Below are 22106 nucleotides of genomic sequence, written 5' to 3' on the forward strand. Positions count from 1 at the left end.
CAATATTACATTGGTGAAAAAATTATCCAGGATGATTTTCGCTATTTATGTTATGCACCGTAGTTTTCAGATCAATACAAAAGCAAAATATTACAGTTGCATAATTTTTTTAATTTTATTTTGTTTTCAGTAGTAGTAAATATTTATTGGGGCATATGTGTTTAACGGAAACACCATACACTAGTAACTGAAATTATATTTACATATACAGAAGTACTTAAAACCTGCAGTAATGGTCAGCCTGACAATCTTTATTGCCTAATATCTTCTTCTTGAAGACAGGAAGTGGCTCTGTTGATGTTTGGATAAAAAGTATTTAAAAAAACCTCACTGGTATCCTTTTAGTATACTTTCCTGTCTTCCTGCAAGGAGCAGTTTAATAAGTGTGTGTTCCCTGATTCTTTTATTGCAAAATATATTAAATTTATAGCAAGTGAAAAGTATATTTCATGCAGTGCTCTACAAAAACATAATCAGAGATTGTATTAAGCTAGATGAGGAAGCTGAATCTCAAATAACTGCGCTTCACTTGTTTCGCTTATTATCTTATTTTGTGCTCAAATTTCCTTTTACTCATAAAGGGAAAAAAAATATTAACCAGTATTAAATATTTTCTGCTTATACATCTTGCTTCTGTGCAACAAAAAGCTGCAAATTTTTAGAGCAAAGTTTGTTGGTACTTCATAATAATTAATCCCTACAGAAGTTGGGATTTGTTCTTGGCACTCTTGATCTAATACTAAATATTCTTTTTATGAAGGCAACATCAGATGCAGACCTGAAAGAGCACATGGTAGGGATCATATTCAGCCGGAGCAAACTGACAAATTTGCAAAAGCAGGTTTGTTCACTCTGAAATACTTTGAGTATTATAAGGTTATAATAAATATGTATTTTATATGTATATTGCATTATAATAGTATGTTATAATAAATATATTAATTTTCAGGAAATACAGAACCTCTTATTTGACATTATACCTTCCATTGTTCTGCATTATCAGACAATGAGTTACATTTTGATTGTCTCCTACAGTAAAAGAAAATTTTAGTTTGTGTTTTTACTTTGTTTTTCTCAACATAAAGTAGTAACTAAAGAGTATGTTTTTCTTTTAAATACTGATGTTGCTTTACTGTACCAATTAACATATTTATTATTTTTAATACACTTAATACACTTACCATGAGACAGACATTGCAGTAAAGATTTTCACAGTAATGGAGGAGGAGTTTGATTCTGTTTGAAGTTTAGTAAATACTGCAGGTCTGGTCTCATTTTTTTGTCACCTATGTTAGCAACCCTTACAGTCTCTTAAATATGCTTTTTAACATGTTATTGGTAAAATGAAAATATGGTTTCTAAAATCTTCTCCCAGAAAGTAAACTAAACAAAATACTAAAAAGATCTTTGTAATTTTCCAGAATGAAAATGAGCAAATTCAATATTAAATATAAATACTCATTCTAAAGAATGAGTATTTCTAAATTGAAATCTAAATTTATTCTTAATTTCAATTTAGTAATGTTGAGAAATAATTTAAATTTCACAGGTTTTCCATTTTTGTCATAGCTACGAATATAATTAAAACACAAGTAATAACACTCTAAACGTTTTTAGGAGTTAACTGTGTATTTGGATTCCACTTGCTAGGTATGTGCTCATATAGTCCAGGCCATACGAATGGAAGCAACCCGTGTGCGTGAGGAATGGGAGCATGCCATCTCTAGCAAAGAGAATGCCAACTCACAACCTAATGACGAAGATGCTTCTTCAGATGCGTATTGCTTTGAGCTGCTGTCAATGGTTCTGGCATTGAGTGGTTCCAATGTAGGCCGGCAGTATCTGGCTCAGCAGCTGACTCTACTCCAGGATCTCTTCTCATTATTACATACTGCTTCTCCGAGGGTGCAGAGACAGGTGAGTGCTAAGTATTCCTTATCCATCCTGGTATTCCTAGAAAAGAGTCTTTACAATGGTATAATATTGAACATAATGAATAATATGTACTCGAAGTGGTGGTTTTTTGAAATGTAATTTTGGATTTTCACTTTAAAATTGTTTTGCTAGTCATATTCAGGCTATTTTACATAAGGAAAAAAAATCTAAATAAAGCAATTCATTTTAGATCCAGATCAGTTAGCACAGATTTCCTATCCAAAAGCACCAAGTTTGAGTATCACAAGGAAAATTAAAAAGGAGTGAGGGAAGGTACTGTGGAAAGGTAACACAATTCATAATACCTCAAGAAAAGTATTCTCTATTTTCAAAAGTCTCAACTGTCTCTAAGTGTTTTACTACAGTTTCTGACATCTAAAGATTGTACACAGAATGAGTATGTAATATGCCAGCAATTTAAAGTTGTACAAACATTTGTATTTCAGAAATTTCATTACAAAATTCAGTACAAAGCATGTTTTCATTATTATATGAAGATGAAGGTGGTTTTTATGTGTTTTGTTTGTTTGTTTTTGGGTGGGTTTTTTTGAGTGATATTTGTTCTGGACTCTTAAGCCTTGTCTCCAGTATATTATTAACAGTTATTTCAAAGCAAGATAGAAACCTTTTAGAATTTCTTATAATTGTGATTTGAATACACAGACTAGATACATTCTGTCTTACAGAACAATTTGTAATTATTGTTTGAAAGCTCCATCTCTCTTGTTAAGAATTGTGATATTTTGATTCTTTTTCCAGGTAACATCACTACTAAGGCGTGTTTTGCCTGAGGTAACCCCTAGTCGCCTGGCTAGTATCATAGGAGTGAAGTCTCTTCCACCAGCGGATATAAGTGATATTATTCACTCAACAGAAAAAGGAGATTGGAATAAACTGGGTATTTTAGATATGTTTTTGGGATGCATTGCCAAAGCTCTCACTGTACAGCTAAAAGCCAAAGGAACTACTATAACTGGGACAGCTGGCACTACAGCAGGCAAAGGAGTTACTACAGTCACACTTCCAATGATCTTCAATTCCAGGTTTGTTTAAAAATACGTATGAGTTCTCAAGCAAAAGTTATAAAAGAAATATATATTTTGAAGTCAGTTATGTTGCCTTTTATGATCTTTGTTTAATAGATGGGGAAAAAATGAATAATACTGACAATATAAGTAAAGTTACTAATAAGTTTTATTGGAAAAAGAAACAAAAACCAACCCTGCACCAAATGTGTGCAGTATTTGTTTTGGTGCATTTTGACAACTAATAACTAATTGAATTTATTTCATGTATTATGATGTGTCCTTTGTAGCTATATTCGGCGAGGTGAAAGCCATTGGTGGATGAAGGGTTCAACACCTACACAGATTTCAGAGATCATTATTAAACTGATTAAGGACATGGCAGCAGTAAGTTTCTATGATTTAAATGTCTGGGGGATAATCAAATATTTCTGATGATGTATAATACATTTTTTTCATTAATTTCTATTAAAGTTAATATTGGGATGAGCTGTTCAAAATGAGCTGGTCTCAAGAAGAAAAACATATTCCCTTTTGGGCAGGGTCCAGGTCTAGAAGCAATAGAACTCATGTTCTGGTTCAGCTAAATAGAAGCTCAGTATTCAAATGAACTTTCAGATGAGTCACAAGAGACTTAAGTAATAATCACTAATTTTCTGTCTCTTTCTACATTATTAACTTAGAAATCGGACTTTTTTTTTTTTAAGAGTCATGAGCATTCAGAGCTCTAATTGAAAAATAAAAGGTGTCTGTAGAGTATGGTGATAGTGTTTTTTTCACTTAATGTGTACGTTTTATACATGAAGACTAGTTAAAAATGCACATTAAGCTTCTTTTGGCCATCTATGTAGGTCACTCCAAAAGTAATGCCTCCTATTCATTTCCATGGAAACTACAACAGCTACAAAGAGATCAACAGCACTACTTGACAAAGCAAATTTTCAGCTACAAAACACTATTTTTCAACAGTCTTTACTATTAGCTATGCATTTTCATTAGTGATGGACCTGAGCGAGCCTGCATGCTATGCTTGTAAAAAAAAAAAACATCTGCACCAGCAGAAGTGACCCAGTGCTTCATAGATGCTATAATGGTGTTGGTGGTAGGAAAATGTTGCCCATGCAGTCCATCTTTCATCCTCCTGAACAGACAGAAGTCAGAAAGTGTCAAATCTGAACTTCACAGTGGGTGTGGTGGGACAGTCCAGCCAAGACTGGCAGTGTGGGCCATGGTCTTCAATCTAGTATGACATTATCATGTTCTAAGAGAAAGATTATTTTCTTTCCTGGCCTGACTCTAGAAGTCTGAGCCTTCAGCTTAGTCAGTGTCACAATGTAGTGATTAGAGTTGATGGTTTGTCTGGGTTCCAGGAAATCCAGAAGAATTACATTTCCTATCCCAAAAGGCACTGCACATCACTTTACTCACTGAGGGCTGTGTCTTGAGAACTTTTTATTTATGGGGAATTCACATCGCCACTCCATTGACTGTTCTTTTGACTTCAGCTCATAGTGGTGACAGCACATCACCAGTAATGACGCAATATAGGAAACTGTCACCTTCAGCCTTCTATTGATTCAATAAACTGCATACAGGTGTTCCTTCCGTTCCTGTGTGAGCAGTTAATGAATATCAGTGGGAGACATTTTTTCCAGATGGAGGAATTCAGTGACACACTCCATAGACACTTCCGTGTCAGACACAACTTTGTCAGACTGTCCTCCTTCTGCACAGCAACAACATGATATGGAATATTGGCTGGAAGGTTCAACCTCTACTGCCCTGTCACCACCCTTCACCTCTGATATTGTGGGTCAACATAATAAAATAGGAGGCATTACTTTTAGATCAGCTTTTGTACAGTTATAGCTGATTATTACTTTAGCCGTCTGGATTGAAATTTTCCAAGAGTGTATGTGTGCAGTTAACAAGTGTACAGTTAGAAGAGTGGCTTGGTTACAATGGTATTTTAACAGGTTTATAGTTAGACAATCAAAAAAATGAAATGCTCACCCATGTCCTAGCCTTGCAGTACAAATCTCCAGAAAGAGATACTTCCCCAGTGGCAGTCAGCCTTTAAATGGGTCTAGGAGAGGTGCAGCCATGCTCCACCCCTTCTGGTCATACAGGTGAATAGCCTTCACCTGTGCTCCTGTGGTTGACCCAGTCCTTGCCTCAAGTGATCAATTAGTGGTTCCCATACACTCCACCCCTTCACAGCATGAACCAATGATCAAGTTAGCTGGAGGGTGAGACCTCCCTAATACAGAGATCCAACACATTGCAGTGCTTATACAATTGCCTGTCACAGTGCAGGTTGACACAATATAAGATGAGTGATGATCGGTATATGGTGGAGGTTCATGCTCTTTCATGGGCCAGTGCTTGGTGGTGTTACTGGAGGCATGCAGTCATGTAGTGCAGGTCCATCCTATGCTCCATCAGTCCCATGTAGACCATCACCAGGTATCACACATGATCTGATAGCAACACTGGAACGCTTTGATGGCATTTTGTTCCTTCCAGTGATCCTAGAGACTCACAGACTCTAGGAGAGTGATACAGATGTTTCAGGGATACCAGGAGGGGAAGGTCTGCCCTCCAGTGCAAGATACAGGCCGTATTCCCATTCTGGGTCAACAGTTCAGCTTGTACTGGGCATGCTCCAGCTGCCTGTACCATACCCTTTGGCCAGGTACCTGCAGCTGCACAACTATATCAGGCACCAAAGGGGGTGTCCTGATCTGCCATAGGGACCCTTTTGCAATGAAAACCAGAGTGTTGACCACAATATCAGTAGGTCATGTACCAGTTACCAGAGGGACTACTGACACCTTTCACCTCCAATAATCTTTCCTCAAGGTGCAAGTAGGCCACACCACTTAGGTCCTGCCTGCACCTTCCAAGGGCATTTTATTCTATGGGTACCTGGTTCTAAAGTTGCAGGGGCAGGGAGCAGATTATTTTCATTATCAATTTGGAGTCTTACCAGATTACCAGTGCTGATAATTTGGATTCTAAGCGGGGAGGCCCATGTTGTCTGTAGCATTTTCAGAGCAATGTGTCTGCAGTCTCTAGGTCTTTCATTCAGGTCCCGCAGGGTTTCATAGAGTCTTTTTGTCCAAACCTGCAGAGACTGAGTCTGTCTTCAGGGCAGCCTTAAGAATACCATCATAACTTTCAATGAGGCCTGCCCCCATTGGATTATATAGCAAGTGGAATCGCCATTCCATGCTGTTTTCTTCTGTCCAGCGTTGCATCATCGCACCAGTAAAATGAGTCCCTTGATCTCTCTCAATGATTTGAGATGTCCTGTAGGCAAACATCAGTTTAGTAAGTGCCTTGATGGTATATGCCTGGCTCGCTCTCAGTACTGGATAGGTTGCAGTAGCCCACTTGCAGTATCAGTGCAGGTCGGGGCATATCTCGCCCCTCAGACTGAGAGAGGGGCCCAATGTAATCGACCTGCCATCACTGGGAGGATTGTGTCCTCTAGCAAGATGGGCTGTTGTTTCGGACAATGATCTCGGTCTCATCTTGGAGCAAACATCACAGTCTTGGCATACCTGGGTGATGTCAGGTAGCTGTATGGGCAGTCCCCATGCTTTAGCAGCTGCCCACATTGTCTTTTGTCCCGCATGCCGTAACTTCTCATGTAACCAACTGGCGATTTTCTTACATGGCAAATTCTCAATTCATCGAATTTGGGCCAGTGTTTCCGCTTCATCATTTCCTAGTGATTGGAGGGGGTTGGTGACCAGAAACATGGTAGACACATACAGTCCTGTGTTTAACTGCATTCCATATGTCTAACCACATGTCTTTGCCCCAGATTGATTGGGCATGGATAGTCCAGTCCTGGGTGGCTCACTGTGCAATCCAAAGAGTGAGCCTCCGGTACACAGCCCAACTATCTGTGCAGATATTCAGGATAGCTCACCAGATTCCTTGGTTATAACCATCCACACGGCTTGCAGTTCTGCCCATTGGTTGCTCTGACCATCCCCCTCATCAAACTAGACTGTTTTGGTGGAGGGATGGTATGCTATCGCTCTCCACTTGCTCAGGTTGCTCTTGCTGGACCCATCTGTGTACCAGGCATCTTCAGGAATAGGATATTTTGCCCTCTTGAACAGGACTCTTCTCTGGTGAAGCGACCAGTGTTTCTTTTGGTGCATCACTGTGATATATCACTGGGCCTAGGATCTTCTGGAGTTCTTCTTTCAAGGGTGATGAAGATAGACTACTCCTTTGGCTGAGATAGGTGACCCATCGTGCCACCATTTGCATCCGTGCTATCCCTGTCTTAAGAATGTGGGTCAGATCTTTTTCCCACCTCTGAATCGGCAGGGTGGTCTTAACTATGACTTCAGCTGTTTGGGTTATTGGCTCTACCACCTGTAATGTGGAGTAGGCAGCCAATAACTGTTTTTCAATCACACTATATCTTTCTTTTGCTCCGTGCCAGACCTGAGACCAGAATTCAGTGGGAGTCCAAACAGAACTCTGGTATTGCCACAGGTCCCAGACAAAGCCATTCTGAGTGACATGAACATCCAACTCGGCTGGGAGATTGGATGAAATATACCCAATGCCTGGGCTTGTTTAACTGCCAGTTTTGCCTGCTGGAAAGCAGCCTGTTCCGTTCTCCCCCAGTCCCATAGTCGCCCCTTTTTCATGAGTCTGTATAATGGTCTCAGTAGCTGCGCTATATGAGGTATAAAGGAACACCAGTATCCCAGTGTACCTAAAAACTCCTGCAGCTGCTTTGGTGTTGTAGGGACTGGGAATGCCTAAACCTTACCTATGACAGCACTGCATAGTACTTTGGTCTTTCCTGACCAAACTACCCCCAGGAATTTTACAGACAGGCCGAATCTTGCACCTTCTGAGGACTTACAGCCCATCCTCTTTCTTGCAGATAGGTAGTTAATGAATCTGCTGCCTCTCCTACCACCTCCAGTGAGTTGGATGTCAACAGATCATCAGTATAATGATATAATTTAACATTATCAGGTTTTTCCCAATTAGTCAGGTCACACGCCACTAGGTTATGGTAGTCGTTGGCAAATGCACATACCCCTGTGGCAGGACCTGAAAGGTACACTGTCTGCCTCCCCATGTAAACACAAACTGGTCTTGTGATTCTTCAGCAATTGAAGTACTGAAAAACACATTTGCCAAATCTAGGACACAATGGTAGGTTTTTATTTCCCTACTCAATGTGTCCATTCAGAAGGCAATATTGGGTACAGCCACATGAGTAGGCAGTGTGACTTTCAGTTCTCTATAATCTCTATAATCCATGTGCCATCCGACTTTCGCACTGGCCATATTGGGGAATTATATGGGCTATGTGCAGGTCTTATAATGCCAACTTTTTCTAATTCCTGCACCGTTCTCTATATTTCATCTTGTCCACTTGGGAGTCTATACTGTCTTACGGTAGTAATCTGGCACGGTTCTGGCAGGCAAATAGGCTCATGCTTCACATGGCCCCTCAATAATGCCTGTACCACCCAGACACTAATGCACCTCTGTCCAAATCTGAACTCTCCCACAGTTGTCTGGAGAGCTAGACCCCATAAAATGTTTATGCCCAAGATGTACACTGGGACTAGGGCAGTAGACAGTTTATACTCCCAGGGTGGGAGAAGGCCAGCCCCCAATTTCAACCATGTCTGGGTGACTGGAATGCGTCCCAAAACCACCAATCGTCACTTTATCTACATTAAATTTAGTCAGATCCTCATAAATTATTGATGTTTCTGCACCTGTGTCAATCAGCACTATAACCCTCTGAATATTCTTCTAGGATCAAAAAATTGTCAACTCTACATAGGGCCTCCAGTCCGGTCTGGAGGCTCTAGGAGGACTTAACATCCCCTATCATGCCATAAATTGTCCTATGGCTAAGTCTTTTACCTGTCCAGGATGGTTTTGTCTGGAGGGGGAGAGGGAGTAATGTTCTCAGCCTTGACCCATTTATAGATATTCCAAAGGAAAAACTTTTTTTTTTTCTTTTTTTTTTTTCTTTTTTTTTTTTTAAGTATTTTTGGCTTGCCTGGCTCACCAAATGTACAATTAACAATTGTATAGTTAGAAGAGTGGTATAGTTAAGATGGTATTTTACAGGGTTATAGTTAGAAAAATTATTGTGGTGGAAAGGGGCAATCAAAAGTGAAATGCTCACCCATGTCCTAGGCTTGCAGTAGAAAACTCCAAAAGGAGGGATCTCTAGCCCTTAAATGGGGTCTAAGAGAAGTGGAGGCAGGCTCCACCCCTTCCAGTCACACGGATGAATTGCCTTTACCTTTGCTCCTATGGTTGACTCAGTCCTTGCCTCAGGTGATCAATCAGTGGTTCAGGCCATAACTCAGTAGTTCCCGTACAGTATGTTTCGGGCAAATTTATGTGGCTGAAGAATTTGATGAAAGCTGACTCAGCTATTTCCCAGAAACAATGCTGGGGAAGGAAATAAGGTTTGTATATTTATTAGAGAAAGGGCAAAAGTAGTTTAGTGGGAAGTTAGTTTTGTTTCCTTTAGTTCTACACCTAGTTCAGGGTGATGCTCTAAATGACCCTGATTAAAACTCTTTTCGTTCTTCAGGAGTGCTGATCTGTACATAGAGTGACTATTTATTTTCCCTTCAAGGAAGGATCTGTTGTATATACCAGTGTGACTTCACATGATGTATTTCTGTTTCTATTACTTCATCAACATCTTAGGAAATGTGTAAAAACTCAGAAAAGGAATGTTAGCTACAAATACAAGTACTCAGTATTTGTAGTGAATGCCAGGATTAATGTGATGACTCTTGTATGTATGTGCATGTTCTTCTCAGTCACCCCACTTCATTCAATGCATAGGCTGCAACATACATTGGGAAATAATTGGCGAGGGGAGCCAGTTTGTTCAGGACTTTTTTTTAATGGTTGTTGCCAGTATTTTTTGAAAGTATGGTTTGTATAAGTGGGAAAACATCAGGGAAACAGTGGATTCTATTCTGAACCTGGGACTTAATCTTTTATGTTTTAACCTAGTATTGCTTGTAGCAATTCAGTTTTAGTTGTAAATGTCTATAACAGTTTATTATAGTTTTTATTAACATTAAAAACACTTAGATTCCTCTTTGTCAGGGTCATCTGTCAGAGGCTTGGTCCCGTGTGACAAAGAATGCTATTGCTGAAACCATCATAGCTCTGACCAAAATGGAAGAAGAATACCGATCACCAGTGAGGTGCATTGCAACAACCAGAGTAAGAACTTTTCTGAATTTCACATTAGTTCATTGCAAGCAAGGATTAAAAGCCCATCTGAGAGCTTCCCTATATTTTGGCAAAAATTCCTTTCTATGGGAATTCCCTTCTATGGGTTTTCTCGGGAAACAATGTACACAGTATACAGCTTATGTTGTATCCCAACTAAGGCAAACGCTGCTTGACCTAATGAAAGTCTTCCTTTCTTTGTGTCACAGCAGATTGACTTGTTTTCTTTGTGGTAAAAAAGTACTCCATTAAAATCAGAATTTTGAATAAATGTGCTTCTGAGGTGTGCTTCTGCCACATCTCAAGGCTGCAGTGCTAGCTGAGTCAGGTCTTAGATAAGTACTGAACATCAAGCCAGCTCTCCTTGTGAATAAACATAGTTCTGCCATGAAGATGCACATTTTGAAGGAAGTCTTAGTAGAGTCATTCAAAGAAACCATTTTGTCCAAATGAAAACTTGGTCAAAAGCCATCTCAAAATGTAGTTGTCAAATTCATTTCAGTTTGGATTGCAGGATTACTGACAAGTTATCCTCATGTAGCTAATCTATCTAGCATTTCACTGTAGACAGTGGAGAGAAAGAGAAAAAACCTTTCCTAAAACCTGAAAGACATTTAGACAATCCCCTTATACTTTATCTCAAATGGCCAGTATGGTGAGAAGAGAATAGGGAAGTGAATCATACTGACCTAAGCTTTTTTGATTAGTTATTTTGTTCGGTTTTCTCTTCTCCCCACAAAATCTCCAGTGCTTGGGAAAGATATACAGGTTGTCATATTTCTAATATATTCTGGTTGATCTTTCTTCACTGTTTCTCTCTTGCATGCTAACTACCATAGTTTTGACCATAAAGTGAGGTAATTGAAAGAAATAAATTAGTTTCCAAGAGTTCAGTAAGTTTTATTGGGTGCTTGGCTTCTTTCAGTAAAGAAAAATCTTGTATTGCATGGACAAGGCTTCAGGTGATGATGATACAGTTTGCAAGTAATGGTGTTATTCTTGTCTGTCAAAGTTTAAATTTATTGTAATTGAGATTTTTAATTTAGTTTTTCTATAACATTTAATTCTATCTTGCCTTTCAATAGTTATGGCTGGCTCTAGCATCCTTGTGTGTACTTGATCAGGATCATGTTGATAGACTGTCCTCAGGAAGATGGATGGGAAAGGACGGACAGCAGAAACAGATGGTGAGACAGAAAATTATGTGTTTCTGTGTTTATTTTTTTGTTTATTCAGTAGTCAAAGAATTTAGAATAAGTAACAGGAAAACATACTTGTCCTAACCTTATTCCTCCTTCTGACCCCCGTGGAAATAGTACATATACATTTGAATTATTGTAGACAATTTATAGACAGTTCAAGTTTTATAGACAAATACTCTTCAGAGCAAAAAAATTCCAACTTAAAGCAATAATAAGGTAGCAATTCTGCTGGTATTCAGGTTGAATAAAAATCTGTCTAACACCTAAAGGATGAGATTTTGAGAATAGTAATTCAAGTAATATGATGCTTTCTACCAGAGCTTTTTGCTTTCTGGGTTTTTATAACATTGTAAAGACAATTATTTTATATTCCTCTGCAATTTAGCTTCATCTTCTGGATCTAAGAAAGAGATCAATTACCCCAAAAAAGAAACAGTCTAAATGAATTTAGTAAAGGTACCATTTACCTGGAGGATTTACAAGTTTAATATGAAATATGGTGGATGAATTGAGTTTGTCTGCATTTTTCATTGTTGCAAAAACTTTATGGTATTTTTTTATGTGAATCTGGAAAGAGAAAAGTAATGGAGCTAATCTTTCTATAAAGAGTTTGGGTTTGATGGATCCCTGTGGGAGGCAAGGGGTCATGCCTTCCTGCTAGCAACTGAGTATGCTTAAGAGCAAATAAGCCTCAAGAGCAGTTCAGTGTAGGCAAAAAGAGAATACAGGAGGTATAGAGCTGCAGCAGCAAGGACTGAAACTCTGCTGAGAGAAGGAAGCAGACACTAAAGGCTTCTGAGGTGACTAAGAAAAGGCTTTCTTCTGTAGACCTTGCAATTCATCACAGAATATTGCTCAACTGATAGAAAGCTTGAAGACCAGAAAAGTTTGCAAAGTTATGAGCAAACATCTATTGTTAATCTTTAAAAGTTGGCTTCCCAAAATTTTTTAGTTTTCATACCTAAAAACACAGCTTCATAATCTAATGAAACAGGTTTAGAAGAAGAAAATCTTGTTGCTTTTTAAGAATCATGCAGTATCCCAAGTTGAAGGAACCCACAAGGATCTCTAAGTCCAATCCCTGGCTGTACAAAGGACCACTCAAAATCCAAACCCTGTGTCTGAGAGCATTGTCCGAACACTTCTTGAATTCCAGCAGCTTGATGCCATGACCACTGCCCTGTGGAACCTGTTCAGTGCCCAACGACTCTCTGTCAAAGAACATTTCCCTGACACCCAGCTGCCCTTCCCTGACACAGCTCCACAGCTGAACAGAGCTCAGTGCTGCCCTTCTGCTCCCTGTGAGGAGCTGCAGCCAACATGAGGGTACCCCTCAGCTCCCGGGCTCTGGGCTGAGCAAACTGAAGGATCTCAGCCACTCCCCATACATCTTCCCCCCAGACTCTTTGCTGTCTTTGTAGCCCTGCTTTGGGCACTTTAATAGCTTTATGTCCTTCTTACGCTGTGGCACCCAGCTCTGCCCCCAGTGCAGGAGGTGAGACCACACAGCACAGAGCAGAGTGGGACAGCCCCTCCCCTCACTCGGTGGCAGTGCTGGGCCTGCTGCTCCCTAGGGTACAGCTGGCCCTTTGGGCTGCCAGGGCACATTGCTGGCTCACCTTCAACTTGCCATCAACCAGAATTCCCAGGCCCCTTTCTGCAGGGCCACTCTCCAGCCTCTCGTTACCCAGCCTGTACATATATCCAAATATTTCCTGTTCCAGGTGCAGAATACAGCACTTGCTCTTGTTGAGCTTCATGTGGTTGGTGATTGCCCAACCCTAAAATTTGTCAAGATTGTCAAGGCAAAGCCTCTCAACCTTCAAGGGAGTCAAGAGCTCCCTGTAATTTAGTGTCATCTGCAAACATATTTAGTATACCTACAAGCCCTGTACCCAAATCATTTATGAAAACATGAAGACAACAAGTCCTAAAATGGAGCCCTGCGGTACTCTTATCGTGATTGGCCACCAACCTGACATAACTCCACAAACTATAACCCTTTCAGTCTGACCTGTCAACCCACTGCATTTTATGAAATCAAACTCAACTCATTTCATCTGTCTTTGCTTTGGCAGAAGCGTTTCATTGCCTCAGGTTTCCTGTGTTGTTCCACAGGAACAAGCAGCAGAGGATTAGAAAAACATAACAGAGGTCTAGTTTGTAGATAAGAGGAAAAAAGTCAGAAATTGGAGTTTATTTAAACAAGTGGAAATGTCAGAGGAACAGCCCAGACACAGGCAAGCAGGTATATGAGCTGCTGAACTCATTCTGAAATTCCCCAATCCTATTTTTATACCACAGTATTCAAATTTTGAGGTGAAATGTGTTCCCCTTCGCAGAAATACTATGGAATGGATTCTATGTTACATGAGCAATATCTTGGAAACCACAATTTCTGTAGTACAGTGGAAACTCAGAGATTTGTATAATCAAAGTCACTGAGCATTGTTTTTAGAGATATTTTGAACTGTAAAATAAAAACTGTGTTGAATTAAATATATCTTGATATAGTAAGGTAATTTTATGCTGGATGTTGAAGTCTGTTGCTTTGGCTATGTTCTCTGAGTTATGGATGACCTGCAGCTTTGATTAAGTCTTTGAACAATCTAAATATACTATATCATAGTAATTAAGGATAAATATTTTGTTTATCTACGAACTGTTCTGTTAACATGCCCATAGCCCCATGTTTAACAATTTTTTTCTGTGTAACTCTGGCTAATTGAAAATGATGTCCCAAATGTATTGTAGAATACATTTGTGCTACATCACACAATATGTAAGATGAAGAATACTGAAATACTTACATAGTAAACTGGGGCTCTTTGTGTGCAGAAGTAGTTGTTTAGATATTGATTATTCTAAAAATAGAATTAGTAGTCTAAAGAAGCTCTTTATTGTCCATTACTAATTTGAGGGTTAGAGCTAGGGGAGGATACAAACAAATGCTGAAAGGAAATGAAGGATTTAATAAAGGGAAAAATATTTAATGATGTTTCTTAATATTTCAGCCAATGTGCGATAACCACGATGATGGTGAAACTGCTGCCATCATTTTATGTAACGCCTGTGGGAATTTGTGTACAGATTGTGACCGATTCCTTCATCTCCATCGACGAACAAAAACTCATCAGAGACAGGTATTCATGGCATCATGTTGTATGTACTGCATACATTATGTACGATTCTCCCATTAATATATAAGTAAGTGGTAGTAGCAAGAATCAAAATGCTGTTTTATTTTGAAGATGGAATAAGTACATTTTCATTTAATTCTTTGTTCCATTTCAGTGAAATTCCATTGTCCGTTATCTTTAGAAGATTTGAAAACAATGTCACATTCCCTCATTCTAATTCTTATGCTACATCAGCTTTTTTCTGTCATTCTCACATTGTCTAGGAACAGTTTCAGGAAGCTTCTAGAAACTGGAGAGCCTTTCTTAAGTGTACCTTGGATCTTTATTCCTTTTAAACTAAACCTTCTCTACTATTACTATTGCATTATAGTGCTTGTGAACCCCTTCGTTTTTAAGTGTTTATATTTTTTTGATGTTCAGAAGATCACTTGACAAGAAATTTTCCCACTGGTTCCCTATGACAGTCATCTCTTATTTTTCAATATTTCCCTAGCCCTCATGTTGCCATTATCCATAAGCTTGAAAACTTCCTGATTTTTATTTTATTTTATTTTTTTCTCTTAGGGACGAAATGTCTTTTCTCTTTCACTTACCTAGCCGAGTTTTTGCACATTGTCCTTTACTTTGCTAATTAGTTTTCTTTCATGCTAGACTTTCATCCTATTAATGTCTAAACCTGAATGTTTACTCTTCTTAGAATATTTCTTTTTCTCACTGCAATTTACACTGAAGATGCTGTTGCTTTTGAGACTATTGAACATTTCTTCTTTCTTGATACACAATTTATCTTTTAAGTTTTTGTGGTCATTTATAAGTAGTCATAGAAAAAGGGGAGAATATTTGTACAGAGGCTAAAATAATAGACCTAACTAATAAAACTAATTCAGTGGACTAATCTGCCTGCTAAAGTCCGTCTATGATAATGTTTTACTTAGAATCAGGAATGCGCTTTTGAAGCAGATATGATCATCCCTCCTTCCCATGCTTTGATTTGATAAAGAAGCCCTTTGGGAGCTTGAACTGGATTCCTTCCAATTGAAACAGACAAACAAAGATCCAGGGATATTCTTAGTGCACTTCAAATGCTAGCAGGCAGTCAGTGCAAGGGATCAGCTAGTCCAGAGCATATGATGTAAATATCAGGGCACTGTTTTCCTTGGTGCCTCAGCGTTTGCAGAGTACGTTCAGCCCAGAAGTTCCTTGAAAGTCTGTTGTATACTATTTTTTAGCATGGATCTTTGCAATCCCATTTGAAATTTTCCTTTTTTGTCATCTTAAGAAGATGATTTTATGCGTCTGTTCTTCTGTCCTGTCACAACACAGTCTAGTCTCATTTATTTTTCTGATTTCTCCTATATAGCCTGTTCAGATTACAGTTGATAAAAGTAAGTTCTTATCTCATAGAAGTCCTCACATCTCTCCTTTAATCCGTCCAAAACAGCTACTTATCAGATTTTCCTATTTACCTCTAAAAGCATGTTTAAAATTTTAATCTTTATTTACCACCTTTACCTTTACATCTTTCATGTCAAGCCTCTCCATTTAAATTTTAAATTCTGTCCTGTTCCCTATTGCCTGTTTTCTCTTAGCTTCCTTTTCTTTGTCCAACTTCTGTTTCTGTTATACGTACTTCTTATCTGTTTTTCCTCTCCTATCAGGAAAGGAGTTACTGTGACCTGCTTATGCAAAACCTTTGTGAAGCACTTACAGTTTTTGTTTTCTGATTCCAGTATAAATTACGATACATCTATACCCACAAGAATTCTAACTTTTATTGCATTTCAGGTGAAGTGAATAAAAACACAACTACCTTTGAAACTAAGGAAAAGAGAAAGAGACCCATGAAGTCTAACATGGATCTCTTATGAATTTTTGATTTTGAAGGAGGAAAAAAAAAAAAAGAATTTTCTTGATTCTTAGCTAAAAACATTCACTGCATATTTATGTGAAAGTGATGTGTTGATATATAACTCATTATGTAGTCCATAATATTATACATAATGACCATAATTATCAGTGCTACTTTGATAAATTACTGACATGGTGATGTGAAGATATTTCTAATGTTATCTTCTTCTATTAGTACCGTGGTCTACTGGAGATGAATATTAGTTGTGAGCTATAGTCTCCATAGGTTTTGAATTAGAAAAATGTTGTGCAGCTCTCTTCTTAGCATTGCTGCTCTATTGCTTCCCAGTCATGTTATCTGGAGTGTTAGTTTTCAATATTTTTACTTTTTAAACCACAAAACCTCTTCCCACTATGTACAACCTAAGGAATGTATAAATTAAAAATAGTTTGCAGTAGACAAACCTGACAAAATCTTTAAAACATCTGATCAAAATCCAAAGAGGGAATGACAAGAATAACGTAAAAATGCTATTTATTATCTGTTTGATTAATATAACAGGTATTTAAAGAAGAAGAAGAAGCTATTAAAGTTGATCTTCACGAAGGTTGTGGTAGGACCAAGCTTTTCTGGCTGATGGCATTAGCAGATTCTAAAACTATGAAAGCTATGGTGGAGTTCAGAGAACAGACAGGTAAAACACAACTTTTATTAGATGTACTCTTTCCTGATTATTTTTTACCTTTTACCTCAGAATTTGTCCAAAAAGAATTAGGGCGATGGTCTTGATTTCTGCTTATAAGTATTAATAGAACATTTTAAATGTATAAAAGTTATTATTTTCCTGCCTGGTTTGTGATTGTGTCTGAATATTGGTCACTTATATTTCATGATGATAGAGTCATTTTTGTTTCCTTTTGTGGATGTAGGCAAACCAACCACCAGCAGTTCTGAAGCATGTCGCTTCTGTGGTTGTAGGAGTGGAACAGAATTATCAGCAGTGGGAAGTGTTTGTTCTGATACAGATTGCCAGGTCTGTATTAATAAATATCAGTCATTATGAGATAAATAAGACAGAAGAAAGATACTGTAGAAAGACTCTTGTTTTGAGTAAACCTTCTCCATCTTTTCCTTTCCTGAAGGACCAAAATCTGCAGATGTTTTAAAGGCTGTTAATTCAGGGCAAGCAGTGATTACATGAGAAGAATGTTAAAAATACAAACAGAACTAATAAATATTTCTGTATATCAAAGTGAAATGTTAAAATGTTTCTTTATGTCATTGCTATTTAGGAATAATATTTTATAGGAATGTGCAGTTCTTCTTCATTTGCACGAAATATGCAGTTTTTCCCAAGTACTTGGTCTAGCAGTAGACAAGATGAATTGACATTCTTTCGTCTCAGTTAATTGCATGAACTAGTAGTTTTTCAAAAAGTAGCACAATATCAACCTGTTCTTTGGCAGGGAAAAAAGACCAAATGTTTACCTTTCACAGGAGTATGCTAAAATTGCCTGCAGCAAGACACATCCCTGTGGCCATCCATGTGGCGGCGTTAAGAATGAAGAGCACTGTTTACCATGCTTGCATGGTTGTGATAAGAACGCTACAACTCTTAAACAAGATGCTGATGACATGTGTATGATCTGTTTTACTGAAGCACTTTCAGCAGCACCGGCTATCCAGGTTTATCTTTTTTTCCCCCTTTTAAAAGATGAATCTTATGGTTGTAATACGATATGTGGAATAAGTTAAAATATAAAGTTCCTCAAATGACATTCTCAAGAGTTTCAGAATAAACATGGTAATGGTACAGGATGTAAATGACTTGAAATGACTTTCATTGTTTTCTGGCATTGCTGCTATTTGAAACAAGAAGGTTGTATCAACTTATTTTTCTGTGTTTATTTAAAATATATGGTATTTTATAAATAAGAAAACAACTGAGATATTAATAAATATACATCATATATATTTTATATGCCCACTGGCTGTCTTGGAGTGAAAGTGTTATGATTTTAACAGGTGCTTAGTATTCATTCTTTTCTTTAAGAAGAAAACAGAGCTCTTCCAGGATTTAAAACATATTAATTTTATTTCATATATGTTGCTGTTTAAAAGCAAAGAAAACTTATATTTTAGTGGTTAACGTAATGTCAGTGTTCATTTTTGTGTTGTTCTTTTTCTAAAGTTGGACTGCAGCCATGTTTTCCATTTACAATGCTGTCAACGAGTACTTGAAAACAGATGGCTTGGGCCGAGGATAACCTTTGGGTTTATGTCCTGTCCTATTTGCAAGGTAAATGAGCTCTGTGTTTTCTGCAGAGATCCAACAAGTTGCCTAATACTCTGTTTCTACTTTTTTTCTTTTCATTTTTAATGATACAGCGCTTGTTACAATATAAAATAAGTATACTTCCTTTGTTTCCTTAATTTCTCATGTCACTATGGAAAGGGCGTCATTGACAATTTTTTCTACTTTCCCTACTATTCCCTGAATTAAGGTTCTTCTTAGAAAGTAAACATAATGCAGACATTATCTAAATGCTATCTTATTCTTAGCACCATCTGCTTGTAAATTTGCAGTTTAGGTACTAAGAGGAAAGAGAGAAGAAGTAATCTTAATTCACACTGTCTCAAGTAGGGAATCTGGATTCTCCATTTTATTTGCCTCTTTCAAAACTTCTTTGCTTTTCAGTGACAAGACAGAGCTGAAGAATATATATGTCACTTCAGTATAATTTATTAAGCTGTCTGCTACTCTGCAAAATCATAATTGGTATAAGCAAAAGTATGTACATAGTAGCTGCTGTGAAGAATTTCAGAGCCCCAGAAATGTTAAATTTGTGCACTCTCAGGCATTTCTGCATGCTATGTTTCTTTCTTCATGTTGTGTTTGGTAATTAATGGCAATAGCTTATGATTAATACTTAGTACAGAGGACTAAAAGGCATTATTGCTATTTGCCGAGTAATAAAAAGGAGCAAAATTAGAGAAAAAATAAAATCACATAAGTCACATACCCTTTACCATCCCTTTGTGTTTGTTACAGTCTGCTGTAAGGGCTGCTGATTTCGTGTAACAAAAGACCATATAAAACATTACAGTAGCAAATGAAACACATCAGTCTTTTTTTTTTTTAAACATCCACTGAGTGCTTGTGACATCCATTATGCTATTTGTGTTTGGCCATAATATAATTTATTACAGCTTCTCTGCAATAAATATACAATAAATTTTAATCATTCTTTTTTTAAAATTTCAGAACAAAATCAATCATACAGTATTAAAAGACTTGCTTGATCCAATCAAAGAACTTTATGAAGATGTAAGGAGAAAAGCACTAATGAGATTGGAGTATGAAGGACTGCACAAGAGTGAGGCCATTACAACACCAGGTGTTAGATTTTACAATGACCCAGCTGGCTATGCCATGAACAGATATGCTTATTATGTTTGCTACAAGTGCAAAAAGGTATGACAGTTACCACTTTCTCAAACTGAATGCATGTTATTCTATCAAAAGTCACTTAAAGAACAGAACGTATATTTAATATGTTGTGTATGGAAGAGGAAAGCAGGAAAAGAAATTGCTTTTTTTAAAAAAAATTAATGTTTTAACAAATTAGATGTACATAGTATCTTAAAACTCAAAAGTTTATACAGAGGAATTTAGAAACCAAAAGCATATTGAGGTGATAGTCTTCTTAAAAGAATGTGCAGGTGACATTGCACACCAGCCATCCCTTTGTCCCACCTCTACTTCATACTCCATGTGAACATAAAATGTTATAAACATCTATCTCATTTTAACTCCAGTATGGGGAGTCTGTCACTAAGCTTTCACCTAAATTTCACTTAAAATTGAGTTAATTAGAACAATGGTAAACAGCAAATTTGGGAGAGAAAAACAACTACTTGTGCAAGCCTGTTGGTATGCTTTTCCTCAGCAGTAGTCTCAAAAGATGGGAAAGGGTCTTTATGACAACAAGTTTAGAGGAGTAACTCTATGCTGAACTTGTGAGAAAGACATCAGGGTGATATCCTCACAAACAGTGGTGGATCCCCTCCTCTGCCATCATCAAACAGAGAGAGGCAATTTAAGGGGAGGAGTGGAAACAGGTCCCAGCTCAGCATCTCAGACAACCCCCATCCTGACCTACCTTGGTTCCACAGATGCCCCTATGTAATACGTTTGAGGTTCTGAAACTTGAGCAAGAGGTAAGTGAGGACATGGTGGGAAGTCCACCACATGGAGGAAGTTGACTTCACACCTCAAGACTGCCTCTACCAAGAAGGACAGAAGGGTGGTGACGCCCTGCTGAGAGGAAGGAAGGGCCATGTATGTCAGTCTGACCCTGCCTGCAGTGAAGTGTGCTGTCTCCCTGGGGTCCAGGACCAGGGATATTTCTACGAAACTTCCTGGCCTGATTCACTCCTCTGAATATTATCCTTTATTGATAGTTCAGGCCGGCAGCGATTAAGTTGCTGAGAGAAATCTGAGGATGATCAAACAGGACTTTGGGGGACTGGGCAGGCATACAAGTTGTATTTTCTTCTATCCCTTCAGTGGCAGGGAGGGATACTGAGAGGAGCAGGAAAATCCATCTGAGAGGCTGGTGCAATCACAATAATTTGTTGTTTGTTTGTTTGTTTGTTAGTTTTTACCATAGTGTAGTTTAATTGGCACCTGTCTTGATGGCTGCAGATGGGTCTCATCTGTCTCAAAGAGGGAACCAGATCCTAGCCCAGGAGCTGGCAGGGCTCATTAAGAAGGTTTTAAACTAGATACAAGGAGGGGTGTTGGCATGGCTCTCTGTATTAGAGTGTTGTTGAGCTTGGGGCTGGAAATGATATCTATGGGTAAGGATCAGTGGGAGGTGGACATCCTGGTGTCCTGGTGGGGATCTGTTATAAACCGCTTAACCAGGATGAAGAGACGGATGAGGCGTTCTACAAGCAGCTGGCAGAAGTTGCACCATCACCAGTCCTTGTTCTTATGCGGGACTTCAAACTTCCATGATATATGCTAGAAATACAGTGCAGCACATAAGAAACAGCCTAGTAGGTTTCTAAATGTGTGGAAGATAAATTCCTAATGCATCTGGTAAGAGAGCATACCAGGGAATGTACCCTGCTAGACCTGCTGTTCACAGAGGACTGATGTTTCAGTGGTTTATGGGCTGGTTCGGCCCAGTTCCATGAATAGTGGGGCAGAGGGATACACAGATCCACACCTCCGGAAAGGGGAAACGGAGGACCCCAAAATAAATAAAAACAGCAGCAACGATCTGAGGAGAAAGAGACTAATTTACTAAATATGGTATCGGAATGCAAGATAACACACTATAATGCAATATAATTAGAATTGAAGCTAATAAATATAATGAGAAAGAGTGTCCAAAAGATGGAAATGCCTCAACATAACGCTGAGGTGAGATGGGCAGTTTTATTGAACAGCTAGGTGGAGAGCCAAAGGTAAAAGGGAAATCAGGTGACCTTGCCAGGGGTCATATCTCCTCTCTGAACGCAAGGTCTTCTGGGATATGTAGTTCTTCTCTTCTGGACAAGAGGCCAGAACTGCAGCATTAACTCTTTAACTCCCAGTGCACTACATGATGTTATGATGTGGAATACCGATAACCAAAAATCATGAAACCATAACATTCCACCACTTATTCCGTAT

General features: G+C 38.3%; 1 protein-coding gene across 17 annotated transcripts in view; it reads left to right on the forward strand.

Moving 5' to 3' along the window:
- The window catches only part of MYCBP2 (MYC binding protein 2), a 216164-nt gene that overhangs the window by 190601 nt on the left and 3457 nt on the right, over positions 1-22106 (forward strand). For all 17 annotated transcript variants that reach the window (XM_085215694.1, XM_085215695.1, XM_085215696.1 and 14 more), the window contains 12 exons: positions 761-841; positions 1651-1917; positions 2695-2978; positions 3251-3347; positions 10101-10220; positions 11315-11416; positions 14446-14574; positions 16982-17114; positions 17350-17453; positions 17918-18106; positions 18612-18719; positions 19686-19895. In XM_085215694.1, the coding sequence (XP_085071820.1) occupies positions 761-841; positions 1651-1917; positions 2695-2978; positions 3251-3347; positions 10101-10220; positions 11315-11416; positions 14446-14574; positions 16982-17114; positions 17350-17453; positions 17918-18106; positions 18612-18719; positions 19686-19895 (1824 nt within the window). The remainder of the gene's footprint in view (positions 1-760; positions 842-1650; positions 1918-2694; positions 2979-3250; positions 3348-10100; positions 10221-11314; positions 11417-14445; positions 14575-16981; positions 17115-17349; positions 17454-17917; positions 18107-18611; positions 18720-19685; positions 19896-22106) is intronic.

Source organism: Meleagris gallopavo, chromosome 1 (genome assembly GCF_905368555.1).
Source record: "Meleagris gallopavo chromosome 1, MGAL_WU_HG_1.1, whole genome shotgun sequence".
NCBI classification, from domain to species: Eukaryota; Metazoa; Chordata; class Aves; order Galliformes; family Phasianidae; genus Meleagris; species Meleagris gallopavo.